This window comes from Oryzias latipes, chromosome 21 (genome assembly GCF_053564925.1).
Source record: "Oryzias latipes strain Hd-rR chromosome 21, Olatipes_Hd-rR_3.1".
Classification (NCBI taxonomy): Eukaryota; Metazoa; Chordata; class Actinopteri; order Beloniformes; family Adrianichthyidae; genus Oryzias; species Oryzias latipes.
In genome coordinates this window covers 15,983,767-15,999,317 of record NC_136257.1, presented here as the reverse complement: position 1 = coordinate 15,999,317, position 15,551 = coordinate 15,983,767, and the positions used below count along the sequence as shown (strand labels likewise).

The 15,551-nt window shown below is 40.4% G+C and overlaps 1 protein-coding gene across 1 annotated transcript in view; it reads right to left on the bottom strand.

The window, feature by feature from the left end:
* The window catches only part of itgav (integrin, alpha V), a 44,877-nt gene that overhangs the window by 2,773 nt on the left and 26,553 nt on the right, over positions 1 to 15,551 (bottom strand). The window contains exons 18-32 of the mRNA XM_023950649.2: positions 11,984 to 12,091; positions 11,649 to 11,704; positions 11,413 to 11,567; positions 10,678 to 10,815; positions 10,280 to 10,347; positions 9,985 to 10,129; positions 7,338 to 7,430; positions 7,098 to 7,177; positions 6,134 to 6,214; positions 5,859 to 5,964; positions 3,051 to 3,209; positions 1,960 to 2,082; positions 1,694 to 1,807; positions 1,449 to 1,556; positions 43 to 162 (exon numbers count right to left, since the gene is read on the bottom strand). Coding sequence (XP_023806417.1) covers positions 43 to 162; positions 1,449 to 1,556; positions 1,694 to 1,807; positions 1,960 to 2,082; positions 3,051 to 3,209; positions 5,859 to 5,964; positions 6,134 to 6,214; positions 7,098 to 7,177; positions 7,338 to 7,430; positions 9,985 to 10,129; positions 10,280 to 10,347; positions 10,678 to 10,815; positions 11,413 to 11,567; positions 11,649 to 11,704; positions 11,984 to 12,091 — 1,654 coding nt within the window. The remainder of the gene's footprint in view (positions 1 to 42; positions 163 to 1,448; positions 1,557 to 1,693; positions 1,808 to 1,959; positions 2,083 to 3,050; positions 3,210 to 5,858; positions 5,965 to 6,133; positions 6,215 to 7,097; positions 7,178 to 7,337; positions 7,431 to 9,984; positions 10,130 to 10,279; positions 10,348 to 10,677; positions 10,816 to 11,412; positions 11,568 to 11,648; positions 11,705 to 11,983; positions 12,092 to 15,551) is intronic.

The following is a 15,551-nucleotide window of genomic DNA, read 5'->3' as shown; positions in this document are numbered from 1 at the left end:
CGGAAGGAGACAGCCACTTCCACTAGACTTCAGGGGACTCACCTTGTACATGATGAAGATGAGCAGCGCCAGCAGCAGCAGGCCTGCCAGCACAGCCAGAGCCACCACCCAGGCCGGGACAGGCTGAGGAGTATCAGCCACCCACGTCACCGACAAACTCACCTGACACAGAACACACAAAGGATATCAGTGATGACCGTACCTTCACTTCATGTCTCTCAACACTTTTTGCAGCTTAAAGACCCATTCCCAGGAAAATCATGGTTTTAGTCTTCTTTTAGCATTTTTCTCATGATTTAATGCATCTATAAAGAAATTAACGCTTAAAATGGCATTTCTGAGTCTTTCTCTATTCAAATTGTCGTGAATCAGGAGCAAACAAACAAAATGCTGTTTGAAAAAGCTTGTAGCAGTGATGTAGATGCGGGCCACGAGCTTCCTGCTCTGCTCCATTCTGATGCATCCACTGTCAGACAAATAGATCCATGAACATTTTGTTTTTCTCGTCTGGCTGGAATCTGGATCTAAACTGTATGGCTGGAAGGCTCTGATAATGCACGCCAAGTTTGTTGCACTGCTAATTTTAGCTTGGGGTTCTGAGAGGCTGTAAGCTAAAGGGAGAGGACGTATACAAAGGAATCATGGGAATTAAGTGGAGGCTTACTTCAACGCAAACAGTTCCGCCCACAACTCAGTGGGGATTTTCTGATGAACTATTGCTGCTCTGCAGAAACTAAAGCAACAAAGTTTTTTTTTTGTTCTTAATTTTGGCTAAAAACAGCAAAATCATACTTAAACCACTGGGAACACTTTTACAATAGATCAAAAGATGATCGGAGCGGGACTTTAAATTCTTACCAACAGCAGGCGTTTCATTTTTAGTCTTTCTCAAGGTGGAACGCAGGAACATTCATTTTTCCCTCTTTAACCCTTGTGCTATCTTAGATGACCCCACCCTTACATTGACGTGTTCTCCCTACCATGACTAAAGGTGGATAAAGGTGAAGAGGATTTCATGTAATCCATGGACACCAGTGAAGATCACAAATCATTGAAGAAAAAAGGTTCAGCGCACCGTCTAGTGGGTCTAGATGACCCAACTCCCAATGTTAAAGTATCTAGGATAGCACAAGGGTTACACTGAAGTTGCTGAAGTGTCAGAATTATATGAACATTTTTCCCTACAGCTGCTGCCCTCAGGTGTCACCACACCCCCAACCTGTCCCACCTGGGGTTTTTCTACAATCCATTTCAGATGGATTGTAGAAAAAAATGGATTTGCTTCTGAAAAACCTCCCTTTACTTGGCAGAGATTGGACACAAAAAGGGCAGAGGTTTCCAGACCATCTTGTGCTAGAAGTCTTGCAGAAACCCCTTTCATCACAGAAACAAAATGGATGTGTGTGTGTATGCGTGTGTGTGTGTGTATGCGTGTGTGTCTGTCTTACGGTGGTGCTGTTGGATGGCAGTTCTGTTGACAAGTGCTTGTACGGCATTTCGAAGACACTGAAGGAAGCTGTGGTTTGAACCACATAAGAACGGTTCTGATTTTCCGGCTGCAAAAAACACAGCATAAAAGAAATAGAAATGAAATATAAAAAAACTAGAAAAACACTCAGACTATTAAGCGAGTGACTAAGACTCTTCATCAGGTCTTCTGATGATCATTTCCTCTGATTGATTCATTATTTACCCTGAGGAAGTTTTTGACATCCAGTCTGGAATAGATGAAGAGGATGGCGTTCTTAGTCTTCTCAAGACGACCCACCTGACATTTCAGCTGGAGGCACTCAGCTGTGGTGCAGTCCTGAACACACCCAAACACAGACATACATGCATCACTTGTTGTTAAAATCAGAGAAAAATGGTTCTGTGGATGCTGGAAAAACAGCAGTCACGACATGTGTACATACGTGTGTGTATGTGTGTGTGTGTGTGTGTGTGTGGGTGTGTGTGTACCAGTGTCTGCAAGTTGTTCTCTGCATCTTTGGACTCCAAGTCCCTCTTGACCCGGTTTGGGCTGCGACCTTCTGTCTCTCTGGATGGGCCGGTGCTGGTGTTCTTTTCATTGGCCACAGGATTCTGACAAACACACACATGCACACACACAGAGTTTGATGTAATGCTGTGAAAGGACTTGTCTGTTCACATGAACCTCTTCCAGCTCAGAGGGAACACCAATGGCAGCTTGCCCGCTGACTGTCAGAGGTTGCTGTTCTTCGTTCTCCCGTTCTATAGAACTGTAGCAGCGTTTTCAAACCACTGTTCTCCACCTCAAATGATTCCAAAAGTGGAATAGAAACAGGAATGATTGATCTCACTAATACTAAGTGCAGTTCTGGATGTTAACTAACCCCAACTCAAACTCAGGGTTTCTCTAGAAAAAAAAAAGTTTAAAAAGTTGTATGCCTTTCCTATGCCATTACAGTCAATGTTAATAATTATAACAGTCATTTTATTTTTATTATTACTTGGCCTTTGAATAACTAATTTTGAGGTTGACTGCATTTGTTCCTGGGTTTTTGATCCAGTTCTAAACTGCTCCAATAGGAAAGTTGACTCATTTGTTTTTAGCATCAGAAACATTAAGCTAAAAGCAAACATCTCAGTTTATCTGAAGCCTTTTTCTCTACTAGAAAAAGAAAGATCTTCAAATACTAATGTTAAAAAACTACAATATGATAGATTTCATAAAACAAACCATTTAATTTAAGGTTTTGGACAGCCTTGATTTTCAGGATATCTACAAAAGGACATTTGATGTCCTGAAGAGACCCTGAAATGACCTGGTAACTTGTGAAGACAATGACTCAGCAATATGAAAAAGACTTGAAAATGACACTGCAGTTTCAGCAAAAATTTTGAAAATACACAAGTGTTTTATCGATCTTTGTTTTCATTCAGCTGCTCTGAAAGATTTTTGTGGAAAACTGTTTTGCCAAGTTTGGAGGCAGGTCTCATGGAGATGGGCCGCTGTCATGTTAGCTCTGGACTCTAACAGTAGTGGTTTAAAGAGAAGTTAGGAGTCAGAGGAGGTGAACATGTCTTACAGAGACGTTGAGCGGGTTGATCATCATGTCTGTGGTGCAGTTGATGGGTCCCTGAGTCTCAAAGCTGGTGATGTAGAGCAGAGAGCCGTTTCTGTAGTGGTACGGCCACTCCACCTTCAGCGAGGCTTTGCTAAAGGTGCTGGGCCCGTGGTTCACGAGCTGGAAGAGCAGAACCCTTTTTAGGATTTATTCACAAACAGATGTAGAGACAAAGAACTAAAAACCACATTTTGCAAAGAGAGCTTCCATATTAACGGAAACGACCACCATAAGATTTGAATAAGAAAGTAATGGATGCAGATAGAAAAAATATTCACAACGACTAATCAATGAATCGATTTCTATTCCTAAAATCCAACTAGATCATCTGTATGAGGCAAGTTGTTCATCGAATTGAACTACCATTATAAACTGTTTCAAATCGAGAAATTGATTATATTGCTATTGGCGGACAACACACGTGATGTCAGCAAAAACTGATCAGTACATCTTTCCAGTCCAATGAAAAACTTTGAATTTAGCAAATACATGTGAGCATACAGTGTGCTAGAATGTTCTAAGAATGTTCCCTTTGTGGAAGAACAACAGTGGGCTGAACTTTAGGAAACTAAAATGTGAATGGATTTGACATTCATTCTTGTTTACTTGTTTGTTTGTACATATATTTCATTTACACTTCATTATCTTGAAGAAAAACTCTGGAATCTGGAAAACTTAAGTAACCAGGTTTTTCTTTCTGAGTCACACTGGTTGAAGTTTTGGTTAAAGATGTTTATTTTAGGTTAGTGAATCGGATCTTTCAACCAATATCACAACCCTGATGTTTTTCTAATAAACATCCCCTTCAGGGCCTTTAAGGTCTAATTTCACTGTCCTGGGGAAGTTGGACCCACAGGGGGGTTGAGTCTGTTACAGTCAGTCAGATAAAAAATAAAAAAATAAAATTACATTTGGAGCTTCTGTGTTCCTAGAAAGACTGTAGGTGCTGCTGGACTGGTTACAGAAAGACTGTGGGTGCAAAAACTTTACATAAAAACTGCACATAAAAATATGCTCAGGGGATTTTTCTTATTCTTTTTTTTAAAATGACATGTTAGGGATGCAGCAAATATGTTGAATAGGTCAGGTGGCTCAGTGTAGGACCGTCATGCAAAACAACAAAAAACTAAAAATCTTTTTTTAATTGGCTGAAAAGCAAGTAACAATGAAGCAAAACTTTTCATTTGGTTTATAATAAGCCTGCTGTAATGTAAAGAAAAAATACAAAAGATCCTTAAGTGTACAAGTGCACAATCAGTTACTTCTAAAAAGTTTTCAACTGTCAACTTAATTTTTCTTTATTTCAAACAAAAAATGAAAATAAACACAAGCATTTAAAATAGACAGAAAAAACACCTGATGATTTGGGGGTTTCTATTTACTGTTTTTTCCAAAACATTCTCATTAACTTCTGCACAGCACCTATGCAGAAGTGGCATTTTTTTGTTTTTATTGATCCTTTCTAGCCTTCAAAAGTTTCATCAGTGACATCTCGTAGGTTATTTTGAATACATGTAAAATTTTGGTTTGTTTTAAACCTTCATCCAACCCGTTCCATAAATCCACACCACAATTTTCTTTCTGTCCTTTCACATTTTCTTTTATTTTCTTTCAGTGTGAATGCAAATGCTTTTTGAGGTTCAGCTGATTTCTTAATTCCAAAACCACATCTCTGTCCTTTAACATTTGTTGTATTTTATTGGAAGTGAGCTATTTCTGGCTTTATACATGATGAGTGCTGTTTTAAGTTTAACTAGTTCCAATAATTTCAATAAACCCGACTTTAAAAATAGTGCATTTGTTTGTGTCCCATAATCCACACCATGAATTATTCAAATTGCTTTTTTGTAAGATTTACAAACCCTGTAGATTTGCTTTATAAGTATTTCCCCAAACTTCTACACTGTAAATGTGGTAGTGTTATCGATGAAACAACGTGCTTTGTGAGTGAGTGTATGAAGCGTTTTTCCCAACACTGCTAAGCTTTTAGCAAGTTTAGCTCTGACTTGCTTTATTTGTGGCTTCCAGCTTATTTTGTGGTTTATTCCGAGGAACTCGATTTCATTCTCTCTTTCCAAACATGACTATTAATTGCAACTTTTATTTCTAAATCTGCAGGAATGTGACAATTTCCAAAATATCTTGAATTCAGTTTTGTTAACATTGAGAGAGTTTATTTTTGCAGAACCATTGTTTTAGTTTCCCTGACTCTGTATTTACTATTTGTACTACTTTACTGAGATTCTCCCCATTACATACTATACTTTTGTTGTTGGCATATAAAAAGTATTTTAGTGTATTTGACTCCATGTGTATGTCATTTAGATATAGGATGAACAGTGTTGGACTTAATATTGACCCTTGTGGTACTCCACAGCTTAAATTTAGCAGGGATGATTTACAGTTTTCCAGACGGCAGTTTAAACCCCACCAGCTTTAACTTTATTTTTAATGTTAATTATTTTTTCCCTCCCCCTGGGGTGGGATGTAACAGCTGACTTTAAGTTTTCCATTACAATGAGTTGCACCTTTCTCTCTACGTCTGCCCTCTGTGCAAAGTTTTGCATAGCTGTGGGTCTACCCCACCCCGCTCTAATTGGCGCATTTGGCGCTAACTCATATTGAGCAGAGACGCTGTCACATGGAGCTTAGAAAGAAAAATAAAGTAAGAAAGGGTGAAATACTAAAGAAAAAAGTTGTTTCATTTCATTCTTCCGAAGCCCCACTTCCTCCACGTCTGAATCAAAGGCGTATGCCTGATTTTCTCACCTCATAGACGTGGATGATGGGCGGCCCGATGTCGTCCCCAATCAGCGGGGGCTCTTTAGACTTCCAGTTGGCGATTGGGAGCAGCACCTGACTGGGAGACGAGGAGCTGAAAAGAACACACACTAGTTCAGACCTATATCTCCCCACAGACTACATCCATCAACAAACAGGTTACGAGTCACACAACTTTACACATTTTTGATCGATGGAAAAATAAAAAAAAGGACAGGAAATCACAGGCGTCTGAACAGAAGGGGTTTGAAAAAGAGTTTTACCCTCTGATGGAAACTTTAGCCAGAACAGCCAGGTTGATGGTGCTGGTGACTTTTGCACTGGTGTTGTTAAACTGGTTAGAACTTAAACACAAACACAGGTTAGATTAGGAACAACAGCAAACCCCCTGCTCATCTCAGAGATCTGCAGCCGATCATCCATTCACCACCAGAAGCTTTGTAGCAACTAAAAGTACGAGAGAAAAGTGGAGATCTCCCAGATTCAACAGGGTGAACTGAAAACATACGCAAACCTATATAAAATAATTGTGATCAGCAAAACAAATCCAACGATTCAGAAAATATGAAAATTTCCAGACTTTAACTGCTAACACTACTGTTCCTGTGATGCACTCATAATGAGAGGAAAGGAGGAGGGCAGAAAGAGCAGCTAAAGGCTTTCATGAAGAACCCACCTGTCCATAGGCTCAGAGGAACATGAGGAGATCAGAGGGGCGCGAGGAGCCTCCACAGGGGATGGATGTTCATTTTTTTAAAAAGTCTCATTGTGTAGTAAACATCAAGACAAATGCAGACAAGCCTGTCCTCTCGTTACAATCAGCAATCTTTCTTCAGGCTTGAAAAACATCAATCAGGTGTGGGTCACAAAATGCAATAAATCTTTGCATTTCAATCCTGTCTTTGGTTGAGAGTTCCTGGTTTGTTAGAGAGGAAGCCCTCACCCCATGCAAACTGCTGCAGAATATCCTGCAGCTCTGCCTGCACATGCAGGATAAATGTGGGGGGTCGATGGTCTCTGCCCCACACGGAGGTGACAGAAAAACAAGTAACTCAAGTTCGATTCAATGACGGACTTCAGGGATGCAGCATGAAACGAACAAGCAGTGAAAGAATTGTTTGCTTCTCCAGAACCAGTGAAAACAGAAAAAGACCACCTTTTTGCTCAATCTGTTTAGTGGGCCCTCTGAAACAGCAGCAGGGGCTCTGGATGCAAGAAAGGTCTCACCTAACTATCTGCAGGTCAAACTTGACTTTAGTATCCTCCTCAGACAGCTGATGCACGCTGAACCTCAGCTCAGCAAGGATCTGTCCAGTGACAAGAAACCAATCAGATAGCAGGGATCCATTCACACTCACATGGTTGTAGCTGTTTCATCAAATTCAGACTCACATTGACCATTGAGAAATGTTAAGTAAACCAAACCTGCACACATCAGATCAAGAGGACCTGCTGTTGTTTACTGACCTTGGTTCCTGCCTTCATGGGGTTTCCCAGATCACACACTACAATCTTGGTCTGGTTCTCCTTCTTGTAAGCACAGGACAGCCTGGAGAGAGTCTAGGAAACCCGACCAGAACACAGAACCTTCATACAACAAATCCAGTCCACATTTTTCTGTGTTTATTCTAAAGAAATTGTTTCTAGCTTCACTGCACTTTTTCATTCTAATTGACAGATAAAAACCTTTTTGTACCACAAACTCAACATTTTGTTGGATCATTTCAATCTTTGTTAGCACATAAGCCTGACAAGGTTGCATTCATTTCTGTCCAAAGTCTCCTGTTGAAGATGTGCATCAGTCTGCAGCAAGAGGTTTTGTCCGTACTGAATAAAAACTCAAGTCTGTGTCGTCCTTCATCTGTCATGCAGAAGGTTATCTGCAGTGCAAATAAACCCCCCAAGTATGTTAAGTACATTTTAGTCATCTATGTATTTAAGCTTTTTATTATACTTTTAATGGACTTGAACCTGAGCAATTAAGGGAAACGCACACCTAGGGCTGTGACGATAACCACATCACTGCACTTTTTTTTTTGGAAAGTTTTTTTTTGTGTGAAAGTTCAGCATATGGTGCGTGATTGGAACTATAATAAACACATTAAACACATTAAACACATTCATCTTTGCTGATAATTTGCTTTTTCTGCTAGTCCTGTGTTCAGACTTCAAGGGTTTCTGGGGGAAAACTTTTTATCACTCTTCTCCTTCACTCCCCGCACCCGCCTGCGCAGCGCGCAGCTGTCACTGCCTCTTCTCACACAGACACTTGTGCGGTTTCAGAAACACGCACACATCCTCTTCTACAAAAGAAGTTTCTGAGGAAATACGACAAATTTACTGCGTTCTAATGATTAATTTCCATTGTATTCATTTCCATTACAAGCTGCGTGCGTTCTTGAGTGTGCGACACGGCCGCCCACCGGAGGATTTTGTGTTGGGGGGGGGGGGGGTGAATTACTTTTCTCCTTCACTCTGTAACACCAAACATGAACGCGCACTGTTAGAGTTCGATGAATTTAATATAATATAATATATGATTGTTTGGGAACTATTTTGCGCAGCGCAACGTTACATGTCCGTATAAAAAAAAAGGAGCCTCCTGCCCCGCGTTCTTCATGGGTGTCAGGCTTCATGGCTACCGGAAAGGTGACAAAGTGTCTGCAGTCTTGTTTATTACTGGGCAATATATAAAATTCTGAGAAGATGTCTGTACCAGAGAGCACAGGTGAAGGCTCGCGCGCAGCTCGAGAGCGGTCAGCTGCAGAAGAATCAACACGAACCCCTAAGACACTTGTGTGCACTCCTTCCTCCCAGTCTTACACATGACGCAGGGCGCTCACACACACACATAGTCATTCTACAACACCCACATAGTTAGTTCATTAGTTAGATAAGTAGTAGTTAGTTGTTACTGTCATTTGTTAATAAAGAATAGTACGTTGTTATTGTATTTATTTCCGATGCAGCCGCGGGGGGATTTTGTGTGTTTTTTTTTTTTGTTTTTTTTTTGGGGGGGCTGCAGTTAACCCCGATACCGCGCCCCCTGCTGGTTCATCACCGCGGTGATCAAAAATCCCACACCGTCACAGCTCTAAACACACCATTATACTGCCACCGCCAGCAGACATTACAGGCTCAATGAGATCCTATTAAGCCCACCGCGACAGAACAGAGTAGATTTGGACTCATCAAACAGCAGTTTTCATGTTAAACACACCCATTTCTCATGATGGAGGACATATACAAACGAAATTTGAGAACAAAATGGTGTTTCGTGTATTTCTTTATTTTAAACTATGCTGAATCAGGAGCAGACAAAATGATTTTGGAAAAAGCTTGTAGTTGTGACGTACAAACTACAATGGGTGGTCTACAAGCTCCCTGCTCCGCTCCTTTCTGATCATCTGCTTGCAGACAAATAGATTCATGTCCGTCTTTGTTTTCCTTGTTTGAGCTGGGATCTGGAACAGAACTGTACGGCTGGATAGCTCTGATTTTGCTATACATTTTTGTTGCACGGTTGGGGTCATTACGGGCTGTAAACTAGCGAAAGATCACGTAAACAAATGAATCATGGGAAATGAGCAGAGGCTTACTTCTGCACAAGCGGTCCCAACTTACAACTCAAAGGCTAATTTCTAAAAAAACTACTGCCGGTCTGCAGAATCTATGTCCCAGAAAACAACACTTATTATTTGGGCTAAAAACAGCATAATCATGATTAAAAGACCACGGGGAAAACTTTTACAATAGATCAAAAGATGACTGTAGTGGTATTTAAGCAGCTGCTAAGTTCTGTTATTCTGCCTGAAAAAAATTCAACAACAAATTTAACAAATTTTACCAATTGTAAACAGATTTTTTTTTTTTACTGGATTTTCAAACACAATGTCTGTCATTACAGTGAAACTCTGTCCCTCTCTCTTGTAGCTCTCCACAGCGAGAAGCATCTCCAAACAGCCGGAAAATGAAGCTGTCAGTTAACTGAAACACATTTATTCTAGTTCCATTACTTCTCTATAGACTTTCACTACTATGCCTGGGTTGTGGCAGATTTTCAAACTTTGTTCTGAATGGAATAAGAACCTGCAGCGCCTGAATCGGATGTTACCTGACTGCGGACCACCTCGATGAAGTCGGCCTGCTGCGGTGGGAAGACGTGAAGCTCGGCTTCGTAGGCTCCCTCCCCGTGATTTTCAGCCACGACCTCCAGAGTGAGAGTGTTATCATCCCCGATGTAGATCTCCTCACGGTCACTGCAGCCAATCAGAAAACAGCAAAGAGGTGCATACAAAGAGCTGGTACTAGAGAAATGTTGCGTGGAGATATGTTGTCATCAGAATCTTTTTTAACACCTAGAATTACTCCTGTTATTGTTGAATGGAAACTATGATGGCATTTCCTACCTTTTTACTGACAGGGTGAGGTTAGGTTTGCAAATGTTGTCATCTCCACAGTCCAGCAAGATATGAGCCTAATTAAGGCAAGAAACAACAAAAAATGAAGGAACAAATAGAAAAACTTCAAATAACAACAAACAAAAACGGATTACAATAAAATTATTATACTACCTTATTTTTTTGAACAATTATTTTGTTTTTACATGATTCTATTTTCTTTTATGATTACAATGGTGCTACTGTAACACACAAATTTCCCACATGTGGGATCAATAAAGTACTTCTGATTCGGATTCTAACCCACAGCTGCAACAGTTTAGAGCTCAAAACTCTCAGGCCTCATAAGCCACAATTGACATCCTACTCAACGTCCTTATCAACACCCCAGGTCTTCCAGAACCAACCTGCTTTGTGACGTTGTTGGGCGTGGATGCATCCAGGATGGGCAGCAGTTTGCTCTGGTCTACAGCAGGCTGGTAGTCCAAATTGTATTCCATGGCAACGGAGATGGGAGTGATCTTATCCCGAAACTCCTGTTCATCCTGAAGCAGAAGAAAGAACACAGTGAGGCTTTGATGTGCTTTTTCCTGAAAGGTTGACCTGACTGTGTTGAAAAGATCTTCTCTAAAAATACAAGGATTGTTTGGTTTTGTTTGTAAATGATTATAACACACATAAACTTGTATCACATAAGGTATTTTATGATTTTTACAGAAAAATGAATTCATTTAAATTATAGAGACAATGAGAAGAAATGAGTTATTTTCTATTTTATAGGCAGACTGTGGAGCTTCAGGTAGACGGATTGAGCAGAAGGTTTGTTGCTTCTTTGATACAGAAATGTTCTATAGCCTTTAACTAGTAGACGGTTTTAAATAGAGCGCAATCCCTGTGATAAACAGGAATCAGTGCATCTTTAAAACCAGCAGTATGGAAAAGTTAATGGAAAAGAGAAACATAGTTTGGTGCTTTAAATGTTGTAGATACTGATGAAACCATACATTTCAGCACATTTAAACATTGTGAAAAAGTTTGCAGATTTCAGTTGAGATGAATTGTTCTACTGCAGAACTATGGAAGTTCTTTGTGAGTATAGGGGCTTTCTTTGTCTTTTAATCGTTTCTCTTAATGGATCTCACCTTCAAGAAGACTTCCAGCTCCTCGCAGGATGGGACTTTGTTGCTGCTCACAGTCATGTTCTTGGAGTACTGGAAGGCCTGACTGTGCAGGAAGCGAACGCGCTTCGTAGCCTCTTTTTGCTTCAGGCGGTCCAGCAGGAGGTCAAGGTGGATAGCTGGGCAAGCAATGACAGAACAAAGACTGGAACATGAAAGAGGCTCAAAAGTGCACCACTCCATGTTGGTGCTTTACGTACTCATGCTGTCTGGAGCTCTGTAGCCGCTGGCCTTCAGGCAGTACTTCACCTTAAAACTGAAGAGGGACAGAGTCAACTCCAGAAATTAGATGATTTTATTTTTATCTTTTGTAAAAAATGGGAAGCAAAAGCACTAGTAACAATTAATGTATTATGCTTATTCAAACATCAAGGATCTGTTTAAATTAGTAAAGAAAAATACACATCTATTTCTACAGAAACAAATCAGATGCCTCTGCACTGAACATAAACACTGAACTTTTTGTCTCTACCGGTATTTAAAAACACTGTGATAACCACCATAAAGAACAGTAAAATGTGAAAGCTGAGCTCACCATGACACTGGTGTGTTGGTGACGGGGTGAGTGCAGGCCTTCTCCTTGGGGTTCAGGATCTGTGGAGTGATGTCCAATGTGGCGTTGACGCTGATGACCGGACGGGCTCTGACACACACAGTCACGGGTCAGACACACAGTACTCACATACACTGAAACATGTCTGGTGCCGTACAACCAAGGACATACACGCTTTCACACAACATTTAAGTTCCAGAAAAAACATTTGGATCTCCAGTCCTCTGTGTTGGGATTTATCGGCCACCTAAATTTAACAATGACTTCCTGCATGACTTTGGAGATCTTCTCTCAATGATTGTTTTAGAATATGATCGTATTTTAATTGTTGGTGATTTTAACATTCATGTGTGTTGTGAGTCCAAGCCTCTAACAAAAGAATTTATGGAATTGATTTGTTCTTTTAACTTGAACCAGTTAGTGCATCCTTTAACTCATGTGAAAAGACACACACTGGACTTGATTTTAGATCTTGGTTTATATGCAGAGGTTAAAGAGGGTCATGATTTCGGAATTTCTGATCATTTACCCGTTCTATTTGAGTTCAAACTTTTGAAGTCTGTTGTTTCTAATTGTGTTTTTCTTTAATGTCTAAATGCATTTATCTCACACTGTTATATTTCATTATCTCTACTTGTAATTGTATTTTATCCTACCTGTGCAGCACTTTGGATCTCTAGTGGATGTTAAAGTGCTTTACAAATAAAGTTTTGATTGATTGATTGATTGATTTGGTTGGAGAGGAAAACCACCACTATGGCAATGCTGCAGACTCAGGTGTTTTCTTCAGCTTTAGTGATGCAATATTTAACCTATTAACATGTTTGCTGGGCTGCAGTGTGACACAGTGGTTAATGCTTTGGCCTCAGTGAGAAGGCCCTGATTCAAATTCCAGTTGGATGTAGAGTTTTCATGTTCTCCTCATGCATATGTGGGTTCCTTCTTCTTACAGTCCAAAAACATGCCTCATGGGTTGACTGATTACTCTAAATTGCCCCTTGGAGTGACTGTGAGTGTGTATGGGTGTGTTATTGTGTGCCCTGCGACAGACTTGCGACCTGTTCAGGGTGAACCCCACCTCCACCCAACAGTAGCCAGGTTAGGCTCTGGCAACCTTGTGACCCCGAAAGGGACACATTGTGTAAAAAATAAATGGATGACTGGAAAACTTTTGCCGTTTGAAAACAAGAACCCCATCATTCAGATGGAGTAATCCAACTGCAATAAAACAACAAAATAATGGAAATCAGACGCAGATATTTTGACATATCCGTTTAACATCTTTGTACACAGTATGTCACGTCAGATTTGGATCAAGCAGTAAAAACAGGCAAACTGTGTATAGAGGATTTGGGCCAAAAAATTTTTTTTGGTATTTAAAATCTTTCAAAATCAGAAAAATCTTAGTTTTAAAATTATGTGAATGGAGATGCACACAGAAAAAAATAACACCCAGTCTATAACAGAAAAGTGGACTCAAATGCTTCCACTGAGCGGCACGATCCAGTCCAGACCAGCATGGCATCTTGAGCGTTTCCATTATAAAAAGGACCCATTAAGCCGGATTGAACCATTTTTGGGCCTCTGTTGGTTGTATGGTCCATTCCATAGAAAAATGAAATGGACGAGTTGAGGCAGAGCTGCTGTTGTCACACGATAAAACCTGTTGATTGGCAGAAGGTCGATACAACAATAGAAAGTGGCAAACTATCGTCCATGTTTTTGCCTGTATTCCTCTTCGCAATCTTCTTTCAAACAACATTAAATGCTTTGTATGTAGGGAGAACCAAAAGCCAAGCAACAAAAAAAGAAAAACTGGATGAGCTCCACTGTAGTTGTTGATATCTTAGCTTTTGCTGTGATCGCACTACTATGATGCAAAGCTGCGCAATCGGTCTCCACCCCGCATGCGCCGTGACGATCCAACTTTGAGTGGAAACACTCACCTGAATTGCCTGGACCGTTCTAAACCGGACAGGACCACTCAGTGGAAACGAGGCAAAAACTGACCAGACATCTTTACTTGTAACAGATAAAGTTCTTTGAAAAACAGCTAATTAATTTGTTAGTTCCTGAATTATTTCTTAATTTATTAGTTCAATTTGTTAAAATTGGTATTGATGGAAATCAGAGACAGATGAGGGCATTCATGATTGCAGATGCATTACGTCGTCTTTAATCCGTCGGCTATGAGTCTGTATGGAATTTAAATCCCTTCTTCTGGTGGATGAAGGGGCTTACAGATGACTCATGTAGAGCTTCTCTTTTCTTTGTTCGTTTCTCACTTCACATGTGGCTGAAGATGCTGATGTGAGAACCATTTGGAAGCATGAAAGACCCACAACTATTTCAACGGACATGACATTTTTTTTTTACATATAGTAAATCTGGTGGCGTGCCTGCTACTCCTTTTTGGACTGTTTTCCACCATTTCTGGGTCTTAAGCGTCTGCAAGTGCATCGTTTACGCGATCAACTGTTGCTGCTCGGCAAAAACAAAATGCCGCCAGAGAAGCGACCAGAAATCGCAGGTGAGGCAGAGGAGACTGGGGCCTTCAGAGTTTGCAGGACTCTAAAAGAGTTTTTTTATGATGGCGTTATTGCATCTGGCCTCTCCTACAGAGAAAGCCGGTGGGGGTGGAAGGGGGTGGATGCTCAGACAGGAAGAGGATGAACAAACTGGTATGGAGATCCGGCTTCGTTCTGGAATGTCCCCTAGAGTCTGTGATTGGGGTGAGAGGAGGATGTTACGGAAACTGGAATCCATCATTGATAATCCTCCTCCTCATCATCATCATCTGCACAAGATCATGGGAGAAGTGAGGAGCTCCTTCAGTCAAAGACTGTGGCCCCTCGCTGCAGGAAGGAGCTCTTGGACAGATTCTATTCTATTCTATTCTATTCTATATATATTACATTACATTTACAGCAATAATATTATTTTTTTACTAGTACCAATACATTTAGACTGATTCTGACAAAATCTATTGTTCAAAATAAATACCGGTAAGTGGAATTTGTTTCTAATGCATGTTTTGCTTTATTAAATCAAAATTCTGCTGAATAATCATTTCTTTCAGCATGTTTCCCTTCTGATTACATTTTTAGACCTTTACACACCCTCCACCACTGTGAGTAACTGATGTTTGACAGATGCATATTTTTAAGTATATTTCTAAGTTGTCTTAAATTTGATGCATTCCAAAAAAAAAAAGTGAATGTGTTACATCCTACTTTAGTATTTTTTTTAACAGAAAGGATTTCAAGAAGTGGAGCTGTCTCATACGTGATGCAATCTTTCAAGTTTAGATTTAAAGGAGTGTTTTTTTGGGGTGGATGCAGACAGTCAATATGAGTTTAACCCTCAGTAGGACCATACCCAGAAGGCTCATCTGCTCTGAACAGGTCACGTGTTCTACCAGCATGTGTGAGTCCCGTAGGAGCAGAATGAATGACAGCCAGCAGCTCTTTGATATCACAGGTGGCCTCGCTTGTTAAGCTCTTCAGCTCCAGTCAGCAACATCACACACGTGTGCCCTGCATACGCATAC